The 18,707-nt window shown below is 42.1% G+C and overlaps 1 protein-coding gene across 6 annotated transcripts in view; it reads left to right on the top strand.

The window, feature by feature from the left end:
* Positions 1 to 18,707, top strand: part of NEK8 (NIMA related kinase 8) — a 173,764-nt gene that overhangs the window by 63,701 nt on the left and 91,356 nt on the right. For all 6 annotated transcript variants that reach the window (XM_068270141.1, XM_068270145.1, XM_068270143.1 and 3 more), the window contains exons 10-13: positions 2,268 to 2,385; positions 6,093 to 6,243; positions 15,492 to 15,655; positions 15,947 to 16,105. In XM_068270141.1, coding sequence (XP_068126242.1) covers positions 2,268 to 2,385; positions 6,093 to 6,243; positions 15,492 to 15,655; positions 15,947 to 16,105 — 592 coding nt within the window. The remainder of the gene's footprint in view (positions 1 to 2,267; positions 2,386 to 6,092; positions 6,244 to 15,491; positions 15,656 to 15,946; positions 16,106 to 18,707) is intronic.

Here is an 18,707-nt window from a genome sequence, read left to right as displayed (position 1 = left end):
GCCAGATGGCTCTCGTGTCTATAAACGCCACATGGTTAAAAGGACTGCGTTCTGCCTGGGCTGGAAATTGAAACTGTGGTCTGGAAATTTAAAGTGTATCTTTCTTCCTTTGTTTGCTGGGAGAAATGATGTGAACATGATTGATACGTTCTGCTGACAGTATAATATTCAGAAGCATTCAGCTCTCACTTTACCAAGGAAAAAGCACTAACCCATGTAGAACTAACATAAAATGACATTAACAAAAATGAAACCGCCACCTAATATTTAGATACACTCAGAGCCAATCGCTGCAAAGAAATGATGCCTGTACCTTTTCTTTTTAGTTTTCTTTTTATTAAAGTTATTCAATATTCTACAAAAACATAACACAACATCGATCTCTTGGCAATAGCACAAATATACTTTTTTACATAGCATCATATTATGAATGTATTGTGGAGGTATACCCACCACAGATCCTTATACATTTCTATATATGAATAGTCAGAGGATCTTAAGGTGCATACACACATCCAATTCTTATTGGCCAATCACTGATCAATTTTACCACCTCCATGGAGTATGAGGGCCAACAGACTTTAAATACTATGAACAGATTGTGCAGGTAAGCTCTCATACTACATGAAGGTGGTAAAATTGGTGTACCAGGCTTTATGCTCTCCTGGCCCACTGCAGGTCGCTATACAGTATACTCAATAGAAATCCAACTCAAAAAACACACAGACTGTGGCATAAGCTCTGCATTGTATTTTGATCAGCTACAACCATCAAGTGTTATCCAAACAGACCAAGATCCCACATATCTCCAAATTTCAGAGGTCTGTTAGAGGGTAAATATGAGTTTTTTTCATACTGTGAATTCCCTGGATTCTTCAAATCAAAAAAGGGCTGTGGGAGGGCGATCTCCAGTTTCTAGCCAATAGGGCCTCGGCAGTTTTGCAGACCTGACTAACAAAAGCATTCTGAGATTTAATGCACCCAGGAGCAGGCTTGTGGAAGAAAGCTACCAAGGTATTTTGTCAATGTGAAAACCCTGGAAACTAGATAACAATTAGAAGCTATCCCAGAATTCGCTGACGGTGTCACATCTGGTCCGTGGACTCGCCACATCCACTAAAACAGGCCTCTGAGCTCAACAGTCCCATTTATGTAGTCTCACTGGTGTTCTGTACCAATTGTACAGACCTGTACCTCTCTTTATGAGACATCTGCACCTGCCAGCAGGTAGTTTGGTCTATTTTTCCTAAGCTCCAACTTTGTCAGGTTCTTTGTTTTCTTTTTGAAAAGTAAGCTTTTTATTGAGTTTTAAAGTTTAACAAACAACAAAACAATAAAACTGTTAACCTGACTGCCCAGGCTGCCTGCCTGGAAAACCATTCAACCTGCACAGTAAACACAACATTCCAATCTGGCCGGTCTACCTCTTACCTCCTCCTGACCTGAGCCACCCTGTCCCACTCATTCCATGTTCAACCTACTGGATTCACATAAATGTATTAAGTCAATTTGAGTTTGGGAAGCTGTGTCAGGTTTGAAGGGTGCCTTCCCCAGACTGCATGTGTCAGTCCTTTCCATGGATATTTCATAAGATTCAGGTGAGCTCATGAAAGGCCACTTCAAAATAATCCAAAACAATGTTTTGTTTTTAGCTATTCTTGGATGTATTCAGCTGTGAGTCTTATGCTGGGTATACATCATGAGTTTTTCGGCAGATAAGTGGCTCAATAGATCATTTCCGACAGGTCAGATCTTATTTAGATCTTTATTTTGATTGATTTTCTCATATTCTCATAGAAGTGGTTGAAAATCGATCAGAAAAACAATCGGAAAATCAATTGGAAAAAGGATCTGAAAATCGATCGGAAAGTAAATCTGCCCAAAAAACGTGTGTATTCCCGGCATTATGTGATTGTCGGAATATCCATGACCGGTGAATGAGACAGCACGTTGACACTGGACGGTCTCCAGAATGTCAATGTCTTCATAGTCTTGAGATGTCATTGTTACCTGCACACACTCAATGTATCCCATGACACAGCAATGCAGCCCCAAAAAGTGATCAATTCTCCTCCATGCTTCACAGTAGGTGTTGTGTGATTTTTTTCTTTTAAAGCAATGCTGTTTTTTATATGTTTGTTTGTTTAATATGTTCATGTAGTTCCTGGCCTGTAGATACTAGTGCAGTTAATAATGTCCATAGAATATTGCTGTAATTATGATAGACTTGTGGCATTATGTAACACTTCCACTGCATTTTCTCACAGCCCAAGATTGTAGAAGCTCTGCTGGGTTATGAGATAGTTCACGTGTCCTGCGGGGCCTCCCACGTCCTCGCTGTTTCTAATGAGAAAGAAGTCTTTTCCTGGGGCCGTGGGGACAATGGTAAGAGTTGTTGTGACCTCTTTGTGCATGTATGTGACAAGAGCCTCCATGGATGAAAACTCTCTGACACTGCCATTACATACTGGTCTTTATGCTATTTAACTTGTTACAGTATAATGTACAGGGCACTCCGTACAGGTAGAACAGGAACATCTAGGTCTGGTTCACACAGGTCAGCCTTAGATTTTATCATAGTTACAGATGGTTCCCATTGTGATCAAACACTTTCCAAATAACTGTCATTATCTTATTAGACTGTTCAGGTAAACTGTGGGCGGCATTTGAGTAAACAGTTGCAGTACACTACATGGGAAATATCTGAACAGGAAATACATGACTATTTCCTTCTACATTGCTCCATGGAGGAGGATTCAATAGATTTTATTAGGTGGCTGATTTACAATGCTCGGATTGGCTGGTTGCAATCATGTGATTATTACTTACTTCTGCTTCCAGTGTAAGCTAAAACTGGAAGAAGTGAAACATGCTATCTTCTTATGTAAACAAATTCATAATTTTAGCCATTACTTTTGTAATTTTATAAAGCCAGTAGTGCAGTTCAGAATTTAGTGGAAAACCAGACAGGCAGCACAGACATCACTGTGATCTTACTCTTCCAGGGTCGGACTGGGCCACAGTAGTACAGTTTTTTTCCCTCGGTGGGCCCCCCTCCAGGTCTCAGGTGGGCCCCCCTCCTTGTTTGACAGAGCTCCAATTGCTGCCTGCAGCACAAAAATTCTCTTCTCAGTGCTGTAATCACTCATGCTGAGAGCAGTGGTGTAGCTAAGGAGCTGTAGGCCCCAATGCAAATTTTACAATGTGGCCCCCAAGCACTCTATACATAACAATTGATTTGATGCACCAAAACCTGCCAATGGCAACTACAGTGTCAGAGGTGCAAGAAGGGGATGGGAAATAGCTTGTTAATGATCACCACTGTTCATATAGTATCTATAGAAGTGATTATTATGAGCAAAGGACCAATAGAGAGGTAATACTGTAGTTTAGGGTGGGCCCTTTGGGGCCCTTTTGGCCCAAAGGCCCCAATGCGGTTGCAACCTCTGCAAAGTAGGACATTACTTTATATAGAAGGAGGGGACTCTATGCAAAGTTTTGCTGGGCAGCAGTGCCTCTAAATTACAATGCTGCTAAGATCATGTACATTTGGCCCTGTCCATAATACATCATGACCACGCCCACCTTCTTGTGCATGGCCACGCCCTTTTTTTACCGCCATCAGGGGATGTGTTGGCCCCAGGTTGAAATTTCTTTGGTGGGCCCCCAGTGTCCCAGTCTGACCCTGCACTCTTACCTTGTGATCTCACTTTTTTTTCTCATGGTGTCTCACTTTTCCCTGCTGGCATCTCACTTTTCCCTGTTGTGGTCTCACTTTTCCCTGTTGTGGTCTCACTTTTCCCTGTTGTGATCTAATTTCCCCCCCTGTGATCTCACTTATCTCTATTGTGATCTCACTTTTTCCCACCTGTGATCTCACTTTTCCTGCTATGATCTTACTTTCTCTCCCTGGGATCTCACTTTTCCCCACTTTGATCTAATTCCCCCCCCCCCTCCCTTCCCCTGTGGTCTGATTTTTTTCCCACTGTGATCTGACTTTTCCCTTTTGTGATCTCACTTTTCCCCACTGTGATCTCGCTTATCTCCATTGTGATCTCACTTTCGCCTATTGTGATCTCACTTTCGCCTATTGTGATCTCACTTTTCCCCGTTGTGATCTCACTTTTCCCCACTGTGATCTCACTTTTCCCCACCGTGATTTCACTTTTCCCCACCGTGATTTCACTTTTCCCCACCGTGATTTCACTTTTCCCCACTGGGATCTCACTTTTCCCCACTGGGATCTCACTTTTCCCCACTGGGATCTCACTTTTCCCCACTGGGATCTCACTTTCCCCCACTGTGATCTCACTTTCCCCCACTGTGATCTCACTTTTCCCCATTGTGATCTCACTTTTCCCTGCTGGGATCTCACTTTTCCCCACTGGTATCTCACTTTTGCCCATTGTGATCTCACTTTTCCCCATTGTGATCTCACTTTTCCCCATTGTGATCTCACTTTTCCCACCTGTGATCTCACTTTTCCCACCTGTGATCTCACTTTTCCCACCTGTGATCTCACTTTTCCCCACTGGGATCTCACTTTTCCCCACTGGGATCTCACTTTTCCCCATTGTGATCTCACTTTTCCCCATTGTGATCTCACTTTTCCCCATTGTGATCTCAGTGTATCCCTGCTGGGATCTCACTTTTCACAGAGAGGAAAATATTATTTTGAATTAAACTTTTTCTCCTATCCCCTTGCTTAACCCATGGTCTCCTTACAAGTTCACCTGGTTTTCATGGATAAATGCCTTCAAAATTACGTTTTTCCTCAAAGACTTGTACTGCTTCAGAGCATTACCTGTTTCAGCCTCAGGCCACTTCATCGGGACACTCCAGGTCCAGGACCCCGTATCATTATTATCAATATCACAGGTTTAGAGCAGTGGTCACAGTTTCATTGCTCCAGCAATCCCCCACTCCCCTGCATTTCTTGGTAATGGGGTTATGGCACACTCCCTGTGATGCATTAATGCACAGGCTGAAGTGCAGTCAATGGAGGGAGAGCATGGCCATACTCAACCAAAACATTTAATTGAACTCAGTCTGTCAAGACTCAGTTCTGATTTTGTTCTGTATTCAGACACAGCTCAGGTTCAGCTTTGACCGAAGTTGATGTTATGCACAGGGGACCAAGTGATTGCTGACTGTTCATTGTCTGAGCCCTTTCCCCCTTGTTTTATGATATGTACAAAGTGCATTAATTTAAAAGCAATTACATATGAGTATTATCACTATTGATCCAAATGTATCATGAGAGTGTAGCAAGCATTTATTGCGAAATATTTTCCATAGCTGTGCCGGGAATACCAACACACCCATAGCTGTCTATTGAGAGAGAGGCTGCTTGACTTTAATATTTTATATCTTACTGAAATATCTTTGTAACAGTTACAGTATGGTTTAGTAGTCTTTTGTTACTTTTTACCCTTCAAGCGGAACTGAACTATGAACTCTGCTCTAAAAGATACGCAACCACATAATAACTTTTATAGAAAAACATTTCTTTGTTACAGCTGATACAAATCCTGCAATAAATCTGCAGTGTGTCTACTTTTTGCTCTTATGGAAATGCTGTGTTTACAAATATAGCTGCTCTGCCGAGGCAGTAAGCTGACTCAGCTGAGAAATCAAATTACAATTAGACAGGCTAAACTCTCTAAATACATACAGGGTGCATATCTCTGTGTTTTCCTTCCGTCTTGTGCAAGAGTTGAGGTCCACTTTAAGTTAAAGCAACATTAGTCAGATAGCCAAATACACAATTAAAAATACCTACCCTGAACTGCTTTTCCAGCTAAAGGATTTGTATTTCTGTCCAGCCAGTCTTGTGATTGTCCTTCCTACAGCCAGCCATTATCTAGTCTTTCAACTTCCTGTGTCATCTTTCCGCTCATCGGACCCAGAATCTGCAGTATCACACTGACAAATCGTCATTGCAGATAGACCAACATTGTGTGTGACTTTAGCATCTGTTTCCCCTCTTCATGTTATGGAGACATTTTTTTGCATTGGGTAAAATAGTGGAAACCTACAGTGCTCCTCAAGCATCAGTTTATACGTTTTTCCTATTCCTCTCGTTACAACAGGAAGACTGGGACTGGGCAGTCAGGAATCCCATAATTCCCCCCAGCAAGTGGCCATTCCGCAGGACTATGAACCCCAGAGAGTTGTATGTGGCATTGACAGCTCTATGATCTTAACTGTGGGCAATCAGATCCTTTCCTGTGGCAGTAACAGGTATGTATGCTAGAATCATGTCATAGAACATTCAGGTTGCAAACATGGTAATGTGTGGGTCAGAGTATTTTGTATGTCAGATGTATGTATGGAGTATTGTAGCTCCACTGCTGTAAAGGACCAGTCAGTAGACAGAGTAGACATGCACAGAGCACTTGTGGGCGTGATCAAGGAAGTGCGTCGCTGGGAAGAGCCTGAGCACCGACCCTCTCAACCAGGAAGTAGCTTTGGGGGGGCTATTAAAACGTAACAGAGAGGGCAGAAGACAGGGGAGTAGAGGTCAGCATGAGGAGACCTATACATGCCTGCTGCGCCCGTTTTTAAATTTGCAAGAGCGCTAAGGTATCCTTAAAATAAGCAAAACAGACAAATGATAAGCGCTCAAGGATGCACCTGAATTGTGAGCCATCAGCGGTAATGCAGAGCCCCCTAGGGCTGAATACATGCCTCTAATGCAAAACAAATGCAAAATTATGTGCTAACTCTAATCTAAAAATTTGAGAGTGAATTTAAAACAGTGAATGCAGCTAGCCACTAGTATACTTACATTTAAGTTTGCACAGTGGGAGACATGGCAGCGCTGCCATGTCTCCCACTGTGTATCCTTAAAATAACTGAGCAATTGATTGTGTGTGTGTGTGTGTGTGTGTATGTGTCTTAAAGAGCAAGAGAATACAATAAGTGTCACAATATTAATTGCTGTCTTTACTCTGTTTATATGCTAGTCACGATAGGCATGTACAGGTTCCTCTTTTCTTCTTGTCCGTAATGCTTCATTTTCATTGAAGTGGACCAACAATCCATACTTTGTAGTTTTCAGTGGAGTAGATAAAAGTTAGAAGATCTGCCAGGATGCATGTTTCACTGTTTTTTCAATGCGTTTCCAAAAACTCTGCCAGCCCCCCCCCCCTCCCCCCATGTCATGTGACATGCAGAGCCGAAAGTCACATGGACATCTCCTGCACATCGCACGGCTACAATGCAGAGTGAGGAGGACCTGCCTCGCTGCTGTACACAAGTAAAGTATGAAGCTCCGCAGCCAGTCAACCAGTCAAAGCAGGAGTGGTACCCCCCGCGTGGTGGCAGGGGTTACGGGGGGCTATTGTTACACGCCTGTCTGTGTCATTAGGGAGTGAGCAGAATCTTCTCAGCAGAGATATAATGCAAAATGCGTTTGTGATTGCGTTTCACAATCTTTGGTGTGAAAGTGCCCTTAGGGTAAGTTCACATTTGTATGTGTATTTTTTGCAGCTATTGATCCAGACACCACATGCGAAAGTACTGTACACGATTCACGTTTGTCCACTGCAGCACAATGTAAAAAACAGTGCATGATGTCCAAATAAATGCAGGCCGGCTGTCTGAATCTTCTCCACACATACAGCGCGTTTGGAAAATCACGCATAATGCAGACTGCCATGACCCATTTATTAAAACTCGGTGTGCGGGGTACCCCTGTCTCGATTCAGGGCCTACACAAGGTTTTCACTTGTTTTGTCTGTAGTGTGTTAATCATGTGACCACATTTTTGTGTGTGCAGGAATACGGTACATACAAATCTCTTAGCTCTGTTAGTCATTAAACAGGAGCTGTTACAAATTTTGAGACTGATTTACTAAGACTGAAGAAACAGGAGGGCAGTGTAAAGCATTAGTGATATGGGAAACTTGAAGTGAATTTTAATCTTTGATCTCATGTGGCAAAAACTTGCAGACTTTCCCTGTGTGACATAAGGGTTGCCATTCACTCAGATTTAAGGGCCTGTTTTCACAAGGTGCGATTGAGTTTGTGTAGTTTAATATTGGCACACAAATTCGCAAAACAATGAACTGCTATGAGTCTTTTTCTATTAGATACAAAAATTGCATCCAGAAAAAAATCTTCTATTTTTTGGGGGGAAAATTGCATGCAGGAAAATCGCACATGATGCGATTTTTGTGTTTTTCACCAATGCAATCCATAATAAAAATAGGACTTCCTTCTTTGTAAAAATCACACTATTTGCATCCAAAAATATACATGCGATTTTCATGCTTCTAGTGGAAATCTAGCCTTCTGAACTGGTTTCTTTACTTTTGACACACTATACTGCTGCCTCCAGTCACCCACAATCCACTGCACACACAGTGGTAATGGCTGACACCACCTCTCTGCCACTCTGTGCACAGGGCTTTATTCATTGAACAGTTGTGAGGGCTTGTTCACATCTAGGGCGTTTTTATTTCTTTGTTTAAGCGCTGGCGATTTTTAAAATCGCCTTAAAAGCGCTTGTGAAATCCTATGAGAGCGTTCACATCCGAGTGGTTTGTTTCCAGTCCGATACGCTCAGCAAAGCGCTACCTGTACCATTTTCTGAGCGTTTTTGCTCAATGGAGGGTATAGGGAAATAGCAAAGTGCTTGAAAAAGCGCTTTGTATAGCTATTTCCCCAGCGCTTTCATGAAAAAATACACTGACGCCAGGAAGTAAAAAAAATGAATTGCTTTGCAAAAGTGCTTAGAAAAGCGCTTTTCTAAGTGCAAAGCGTAGGGAAAAGCAGAGGAAAAAACTCTTTATAAATCGCTCAGCGCTTGTGATAGCACTGGCGATTTATGGTGTGAACAAAGCCTCATTCTGTGCTGTTTTTCTTCCAGCTGTCACCTTTTATCTGACATAGGCCCATATGCAATTACATTTTTCTCCTGAGTTCTTACCTAGGCAATATTTTCACACCTTGTCATAAAATGCATGCCTTTAAACTACCGGAAAGCAAGAAAATACTTAAAGTGTAACTGTCGGGCATAAAATCAAAAATCAATTCTTTATTTTTATCTGGTAAACAAGTAATAAGGATGCTAATCAGGCAATCCAAAAGTTAAAATCTCTATTACTTTTCTTGTTTATAAATGATCATTCCCCAGTTTACCCGACTCTTATTTGGTACGTTGCCGCAAAAAGGAAGTTGCAGGGCATGCTGGGTTGTCCTTTTTTGCTTCTGTACATTAGTTAAGTCTGAGGGGAAATAAAAAAGCAAAAAAAGACAACCCAGCATGCCCTGCAACTTCCTTTTTGTGGCAACGTACCAAATAAGAGTCGGGTAAACTGGGGAATGATCATTCATAAACAAGAAAACTAATAGAGATTTTAACTTTTGGATTGCCTGGTTAGCATCCTTATTACTTGTTTACCAGATAAAAATAAAGAATTGATTTTTGATTTTATGCCTGCCAGTTACACTTTAAAGCGGGATTGTCAGCCACAAAATCAAATTCCATTTACCCATTGCTCTGTGTTTATTATGCAGTCTACAACCTGACCCTGCGTTGCAAGCATTCCAATATAATCATAAGTGTTTCTGCTGTAATAAATCTTATCTCAGTCAGCTTGGCTCTATTTGGTACATTGCCAACGAGAGGGTAGCTTGTCATCTCCCCTCCCACATTCCTGCTTCTCACTGATTGGTTGAGGGCAGTTTTGGGTATTCTTCAATTGTGAAATGCTGAAGAGTTGTTTTAAAGAGAATATGAAAATTATCTCTTAGGAGATAACTCAGGAGAAAAAGTGCATAGCATATGGGCCATAGTGTGTGTGGTGGGAATATTAGCTAGTGAGGTTTGGTGAGAGAGGTGCATCATTCATCATACAATGTAAAACACTGCATAAATGTGTTGGCACTATATGTTTGTGTGATAATAACGTTTAATTTTAGAGTGTAAAGATAGTTGCAGACAGAAAACTTTCACATGAACAATTTTTGCCTTTCTGTCAATGATTAAATAGCTATAAACAATCATTCCCAAGATGAGGACTGTCTGCTATCTGGTTAAATGCTGATGGGGCAGGTCAAGTTTGACTGCTTGTTTACATAATTACTGGATGAAGACGTCCTGAGCACATTTGTTTATAGTTATTCATCTACGGTATATTTGCATTGGCGTAAGCTGACAGTAAATACCATGCAATGTGTTTGCAGCAGAATCACAAGCATAAGTTATTTTTAAGTTGTTAACTGAATCTGAAGGACATGTCCAGTATACTGTTTCACTGCAACCACTTTTGTAATAAAATTCATGATTTGTGCAGGTGATGAGATGCAAATAGGGCCCCCACCTGGTCCCGGGCCTGTAGAAACTGTTATGGCTACAGCTTTTACTACCGCCCAGATCAAGATAATTGATAAATCTGACCAAACGTAGCCATACTTCTAGCGATGTATCGGCAGATTCGACCAAATCTCTCTCATCGAATCTGATTAGAGAGAGATCTGTTAGCTGCCCATACACCGCAGGACGATTCCCAACCACTTTCATGCTGAAATCGATCCAGAATCGGCCTTGCAGCCTCGATGCTGTGTCCCCCTAATGAAAAATATCCCCCCAGTGCCCCGTGTAAAGTATACATTACCTGTCCACGGCCTGCGCTTGTCCCCCGCAGCCTCTGGTATATCTCCTCTGCATACACACGCGGGCCACATGGTTTCCTGGTAAGAGTACGCATGTGTGAAACCACGTGGGGCTCGCGTGTATGGAGAGGGGAATGCGCCCCCGGGGGACAGTGTTGGGGGTTTCGTCACAATAGTCGATCATCGCGAAATTGCACGCCATTCCCGCAGTGCACCCGATTGAGCAAGTTAGCTCAGCATCTTGCAGCATGCACAATTGACAATGCGACCAATTTTTAGACCCGAAATTGGTCACATTGTCGGTTGGGCATGCGCTTGGTGGCACCGATTTTTATCCAATTCGATTATAATAATCAAATCAGATGGTTGATCGGCCGCCAAGTCGCCTGATATATGGGCACCTTAATTCCTTAAAAAGTAGATAGGGAGTTAATTGCAAAAAGGAAGGTTAAAAGTGCATGTTTACTACAGACTAGACTATAACCTTCTTGTACAGCCACTCAGTGATGTCAAACCATCCTTATTCATTTGGTGATAAAAAAAGAAAAAAGACCCCCTCTCTTGTGATCTAATGATAGGTAAAAGCATTCAATCAGGCATAACTCAGGACACCAAAGTTACCATGAAAAAACCTTTATTAATGACCAGCTAATGAATTAAAATCAATTAAAAACAAACAGCCAGACCTGGTACATGTGTCCCTAAGTAATAAATTAACAATTGAGTCTATTGACAGATATCATAAGTATAGTCTCTTCTGGTTGCTCCTGTGATAAGTGAATAAAAGCGGAGTCCTGATCTTGAAAATAATGGTAATAATAATAGTAATAGGGACTCCTGCTCCACAGGTCACTATCCCAGAAGAAACATATAAATATTGAAAATTACTATTCTCACATCTCTCCTGCTGGAGATGAAGTGCTAGTGCTAAAAAAGCTAATTAATAGACTGAAAACTCCCTAATGGAGATAAAGTGATAACCGTGCAAAATCAAATTAATTATAAAACAAACATATAACTGCAAAAATTGATAAACATACATCATTGAATCAAAAAAGTGAAATGTGCAAACTACAACAATTGATCAAATAGCCAAGTAAATAAAGACAAAGATTGTCTTAAGGTAAAGGTTAGTGCAAGGAGATGGCCGCAATAGCCAAATCTGAAGTCACCTAAAGTGCATGAATGAGCAGGGAAGGAGATCGTAGGAAGCAAAAAGACTCACCAAATGAAAGAGTTAAGAGGACCAGGAAAGGCTGTACAGCGCTGCCCGCGCTGTCCCACTAGTTCCGCCGAAGCTGCCAAGGGACAATCCAATAGGGAAGCTGGCGCAGTTTAAATAATCCCCCCGGACGCGGCCGCGTCATTAGCCTAACCTCACGTGCCGTCAGAAGCGTCAGCACGCAAGGTCAGGCAATCGTACACTGGAACGCATGAAAACTAAATGATACGCATAAAAAATCAAGTTGCTACCATCTAGTAGACTAATGGGATATTACAAGGAAAATCAATGAAAGAAATATGCGATTCTACAGATAAGGAAGTATGCCGCCACCCAGTGGAGAAAAGAGGAATAACGATTATAACATTATTACATAAAAACAAAGACTTTCACATGGTATCCAAAACATCCTAAACAGATACCCGATTATTTGGAATGTACATAAATAAATAATCATAGTCTTATGCTAATAAGCATCCTATAAACTTCATTACTAATACTTTATATATATATTAAGACAAAATTTAAAACAGTATTCCAAAACATGGCCTCAATAGCAATACAGCCAGGAAACAATCAAGAGATACAGGAACAATAAAAGAAAAAAAATTTTTTTAAAATTTCAATCTTGAGGAGTCCATATAGGAAGGCCTTTACATTCCCGACAAACGAGGCGACCCAGATCCCACACTCCCAAAGCCAGAAGCACCATCCAATTGATCCTAAATGTCGGAAATAGACAGTATGTATGAGTATACACATATATCTACTCAACACAAGAAACAAACATTTCCCAAATAAATCCAGACCCTGGTGTCAAGAAAGCAATCATTGGGAAGGGAGACAAGTCCAGTCCTCTTACCTCGGACCGTAGAGTTATAGGCTAAGATCACCATCTACTCACAAAATGGAGATCAAAAAATGTATAGAAGTGTTAGCTGTCAAAAGACCCTCCTCCAGAGAGGTATACAATTATAACACAAGTGTGTACCTTCAAGACATAGAAAAGTCTGACCTCCTCACCTTAAGGTCATAGACGAGAGTTTTAGATGGACCAATCAAAGAAACATAGAGAAAAGTATATATAACCCAAACGTGAAAGAAAGGCACCGATTTTTATCCAATTCGATTATAATAATCAAATCAGATGGTTGATCGGCCGCCAAGTCGCCTGATATATGGGCACCTTAATTCCTTAAAAAGTAGATAGGGAGTTAATTGCAAAAAGGAAGGTTAAAAGTGCATGTTTACTACAGACTAGACTATAACCTTCTTGTACAGCCACTCAGTGATGTCAAACCATCCTTATTCATTTGGTGATAGTGATGCCTCAGTAACTACGAGAGTTCATCGGAATGTAAACGCCATTTTCATTTGATTAACCACTTAAGGACCGGGCTATTTTGCACTGATCTGTGCTGCGTGGACTTTCCAGCCCACAGCACAGATCAGCAGGCAGGCAGGGCGATCAGACTCCCCCCCCCCCCCCTTTTTTTTTTCCCCACTAGGGGGATGTTCTGCTGGGGGGGTCTGATCACCGCCCCTCTGTGTGGCCGTGTAAATCCACAAACGACCAGCTGATTCATGTTAACGCTGCTAAAGAAACAGTTTATTTATTTATTTATTGTATTTATAAAGCGCCAACATATTACGCAGCACTGGACAATAAATAGTTGCTGTGATTCTGCTGTCACATGGCAAGTGCTGCAGGGAGAGAAGAGATAAACTTGACAGATGCAAGTTAAATTACACTAAAAGAATACCTTGTGTGGCAGATAAAAGTAAAACCCTTGTACTTCACCCCGAGAGGCTTTACAAGTGGTTTCCATCTGTTTCACCTCTCTGCTGGAGGGAGTGTGGCTCCCAGGGTTTTTTAGCACACATCTTTTGGCTCTGTCCTACAGTACAGGCCCACAATGGGCAAGTTATGCAATACACATACATATTCAGATAGGACTGCGGCCCACTTTAGATCTCACGGCTGCAAGGTGTTCCATTGCAGATTTTTGGAAGAAAGTTGTGTTTAGGGAAAAAACTATAACATTTATGGTATACAAGGGAAATGCTTACAGCAAGGTTACATGATAAAATGTACCATTTTCAGGAGGCTTGGAGATCGCTGGTGCCATCTAATTCCTAATCCTATATAATAATCCTCTGTCCATGCGTTTGCGCTACTGCGCATGTGCAACACGGACGGCCATTGGGACAGGAGGAGGACTGGGCCGGGCGGGCGTGTGTGCGGGCAGACGTGTGCGCGCCTCGGGCTGACATGCGGTGGTGGCAGCAGGGGAGTAGGGTTATGAGACAGTCCTAGAGCCCGTTATATTAACGGGCTTAGGTCTACTAGTTCATCCATATTACTGTAGATCTTGTTCTCACCAACATTCCCAGACCATTTCCTTCTCTTTTTCTCTCTTCTCTCCTTCTGTTTCTCTCCATTTGATTTGCTTATTATTTTTTTGTCTTTCTTCCTCCTGAGTTGAGAAAACTCTAGTATCTAGAGTACTGTTACATCCATAAAGTAAGATTGTAGTTTGTCGTTGCGGCTTATTTTAGACATAATAGTAATGTCATTGCTTTGTGTATTTAAAACCCCCTTTAAAAAAAACAATAATATATACATGTATATTCTGACTACTTTTTAACCCAAGGAAAATCTTCTCAAAAGTTGGGGGTCGTCTTATAAGCCTGGTGTCGTCTTATAGGGCGTGTGCTGAGTGGCACTGTGCCCATAAAAACATGCCTGTTTCACCCATCTGGCCCGCCCTTGTATCCTATTACCATACCTCCTTCTCTGCCTCTCAGTTCTTGTTCCTGAAGTCTGCAGTGAAGTGGCGCCAGTGCACATATGTGAGATCTGGGGCAGCACGGTGGCGTAGTGGTTAGCTCTTTCGCCTTGCAGCGCTGGGTCCCTGGTTCGAATCCCAGCAAGGGCACTATCTGCAAAGAGTTTGTATGTTCTCTCCGTGTCTGCGTGGGTTTCCTCCGGGCACTCCGGTTTCCTCCCACATTCCAAAAACATACAGATAAGTTAATTGGCTCCCCCTAAAAATTGGCCCTAGACTACAGTACTTACACTACATAATATAGACATATGGCAATGGTAGGGATTAGATTGTGAGCTCCTTTGAGGGACAGTTAGTGACAAGACAATATATATATATACACTGTACAGCGCTGCGTAATATGTCGGCGCTATATAAATACTAAAATAATAATAATAATAATAATAATCTGAGAGGCAGAGAAGGAGGTAGTAGTATAAAAGGGTGGGCCAGACGGGTGAAAGAGGCGTGTTTGCGCTACCGCTCTGATAGTCTTGGAGACAGGGATAGCTGACCAATCCCGGCAGGCTTTGTATACAACAACCAGCCAATCACGGTAAAGTGCTTGCGGTGATTGGCTGGTTGTTGTATACTGGGTACCACATACAGTACAGCACCTGTATCTGTACTTGTTTACACAGTATAGCACCAGTACATACAGTACAGTATACAAATGTCCAACATTCAAGAGGGGTAGTCTTATACGGCGAGTATATCCCAAAATGTATATTTTAACTGGAAAAGTTGGGGGTCGTCTTATATGCCCAGTCTTATATATTAACAGCGTTACTTTCAAATCTCTTTCCTGGTTTCCTCAGATTTAACAAGCTTGGACTTGATAACATAATGTCTGTGAGTGAGCCAAGTTCTGAGGGTCAAGTGGAGGAGGCTTACACCTTTACTCCTGTCCAATCAGCGCCTCTGAATCAGGAAGCCATCTTGTGTGCAGATGTGGGAACCTCACATTCAGCTGCGGTAACCTGTGAGTAGAATTAACTTGATACTGTCAGAGACAAGGGGTGCGATTGTGTGTGTAAGTGTGTAGGAAATGTGAGAGAAAGCCTTGTTTGCGATGGGATTTTGTGTTCACACAGAGCTGAATGACCAACACTCCTGTCCTTTTGTGAATGGAAGGGAAAGTTTTTCACTGTGACATACTAAAGCTAACATTAGTGTTGACATGCGGTTGTAGTGCAAATACACAGGGATGTGAGAGATTGTGGGGGGGGGAGATATTTCTCATTCATAGCCTTTCTTCATTTCTGTCTCCAAGCCCAGGGTCAGTGCTATACGTTTGGCAGCAACCAGCATGGACAGCTCGGCACCAGCGCTCACAGAAGCAGCAGAGTACCATATCTTGTTAGTGCACCACAGGGGTTAAAGGTGACAATGGTAGCATGTGGTGATGCTTTCACTGTGGCTGTTTGTGCAGGTGAGGTTTTACATTGTATACACTGTGATCATTACATTTAGTGCACCCTTATTCAGTTCAGGCTAAATACAGGAAATAGGTAAACAGATAAACTGCATGGTCAGTTTCACACAGTTTGTCCACCCCAATGTCTCTCCACTCTGCATAAATATACACAGCAAATATGAGCGGAATACAAAACTTAAATTGGCTTTGTCGGTTATATGGAGCCCCAAATTTCTCACCAGTGCTCAGCTAACTTGTGCCGAAACAGTTAAAAAGGGTGCGAGACATGTCATGTGGAAAAGGACACTGGCAGGTATGATAGGGTAAGTATGGGGGGTCAAGGTTAGGTTCCCCCTTTAAGGAGGAAGTTAAGGTTAGTTACCCACCGGGGAGGGTTAATGTTTGGCACCACTAAGGGGGTGGTTAAGGTTAGGCACGGGGTGGGGGGGGGGGGGTTTGGGGGGTAAGGTTACTTTTACCACCAGGGGGGGGGGGATTTGTGTGAGAGTAGAGAGAGGTTAGGTCATAGTAAAATATCAGTAAATATTACAGATATTTGACTATATAATTGAAGTAGTAGAGTATTGGAAAATTGACCAATATTCTACTACCGGCTATTTCCTTCACCCTTTCAACTGGCACCTTTACCAAATGTATGTTTTTCTGTCTGGCAGTGTCATCTCCAATGCTGACACCCCTCTCCTCCCTTTCATTTATTGCTGCCTTTTTTTGCAGTTGCCTAGACAAGATCAATTCTATTAAGGGCTAGGTCACACTGAAAGTCGCAAAATGCGAAAACCCCATCTACACCATACAATTGTTTGTCCGATTCGATTCATTGATTCGATTCAATCTGACATATCCGATCGGGATTCGATTCGATTCAATTTGCAATTGTTTTGCAATGGCAAATTGAATTGAATCGAATCCCGATCGGACATGTCGGATTGAATCGAATCAATGAATCAAATCGGACAAAAAATTTATGGTGTAGATGGGGTCTTTAGTGATTTCCATTTTACATGATTTTACATGATTTTGAAAGAAGGTGCAGTTTTGCACAGTCCTTTCAAACGCAAAATGCTCAAAAAATCTGCAATCAGCCGATTTGTGGTTTCAAACAAATTGCAGCTCTGCAGTACGAATGCTCACATAGGATTACATTGACACAGCCCTTTGCTGATTGCCAGCAATCATTAAAGCGCTGAAAACCCCCTGAATAGTACACCTGTATGAACTAGCACTAGGAACTTCTTTTGCAAAGAGAAATCATAGATAAGAACATGATTGATTGATTGAACAGGTGATCATTTTCTATTTATTTGATTGGCCGGTCATGCTCAGCCTAGACTGGAAATGAAAGTGAGACTTATTTGTGGGAATTTGATATAAACTCATCCCCTGATAAACTGCCATTTTACAGTGGGTTGCAAAAGTATTCGGCCCCCTTGACGTTTTCTACATTTTGTCACATTACTGCCACAAACATGCATCAATTTTATTGGAATTCCACGTGAAAGACCAATACAAAGTGGTGTACATGTGAGAAGTGGATCGAAAATCGTACATCATTCCAAACATTTTTTACAAATAAATAACTGCAAAGTGGGGTGTGCGTAATTATTCATCCCCCTGAGTCAATACTTTGTACAACCACCTTTTGCTGCAATTACAGCTGCCAGTCTTTTAGGGTATGTCTCTACCAGCTTTGCACATCTAGAGACTGATATCTTTGCCCATTATTCTTTGCAAAACAGCTCCAGCTCAGTCAGATTAGATGGACAGCGTTTGTGAACAGCAGTTTTCAGATCTTGCCACAGATTCTCGATTGGATTTAGATCTGGACTTTGACGGGGCCATTCTAACACATGGATATGTTTTGTTTTAAACCATTCCATTGTTGCCCTGGCTTTATGTGTAGGGTCATTGTCCTGCTGGAAGGTAAACCTCCGCCCCAGTCTCAAGTCTTTTGCAGTCTCCAAGAGGTTTTCTTCCAAGTTTGCCCTGTATTTGGCTCCATCCATCTTTCCATCAACTCTGACCCGCTTCCCTGTCCCTGCTGAAGAGATGCACCCCCCGAGCATGATGCTGCCACCACCATATTTGACAGTGGGGATGGTGTGTTCAGAGTGATGTGCAGTGTTCGTTTTTTGCCACACATAGCGTTTTGCATTTTGGCCAAAAAGTTCCATTTTGGTCTCATCTGACCAGAGCACCTTCTTCCACATGGTTGCTGTGTCCTCCACATGGCTTGTGGCAAACTGCAAACGGGACTTCTTATGCTTTCTGTTAACAATGCCTTTCTTCTTGCCACTCTTCCATAAAGGCCAACTTTGTACAGTGCATGACTAATAGTTGTCCTATGGACAGAGTCTCCCAGAGTCTCCTAAACTGTAGATCTCTGCAGCTCGTCCAGAGTCACCATGGGCCTCTTGACTGCATTTCTGATCAGCGCTCTCCTTGTTCGGCCTGTGAGTTTAGGTGGATGGCCTTGTCTTGGTAGGTTTACAGTTGTGCCATACTCCTTCTATTTCTGAATGATCGCTTGAACAGTGCTCCTTGGGATGTTCAAGGCTTTGGAAATCTTTTTGTAGCCTAAGCCTGCTTTAAATTTCTC

This window comes from Hyperolius riggenbachi, chromosome 2 (assembly GCF_040937935.1).
Source record: "Hyperolius riggenbachi isolate aHypRig1 chromosome 2, aHypRig1.pri, whole genome shotgun sequence".
NCBI classification, from domain to species: domain Eukaryota; kingdom Metazoa; phylum Chordata; class Amphibia; order Anura; family Hyperoliidae; genus Hyperolius; species Hyperolius riggenbachi.
This window is presented reverse-complemented; position numbering and strand designations above follow the sequence as displayed.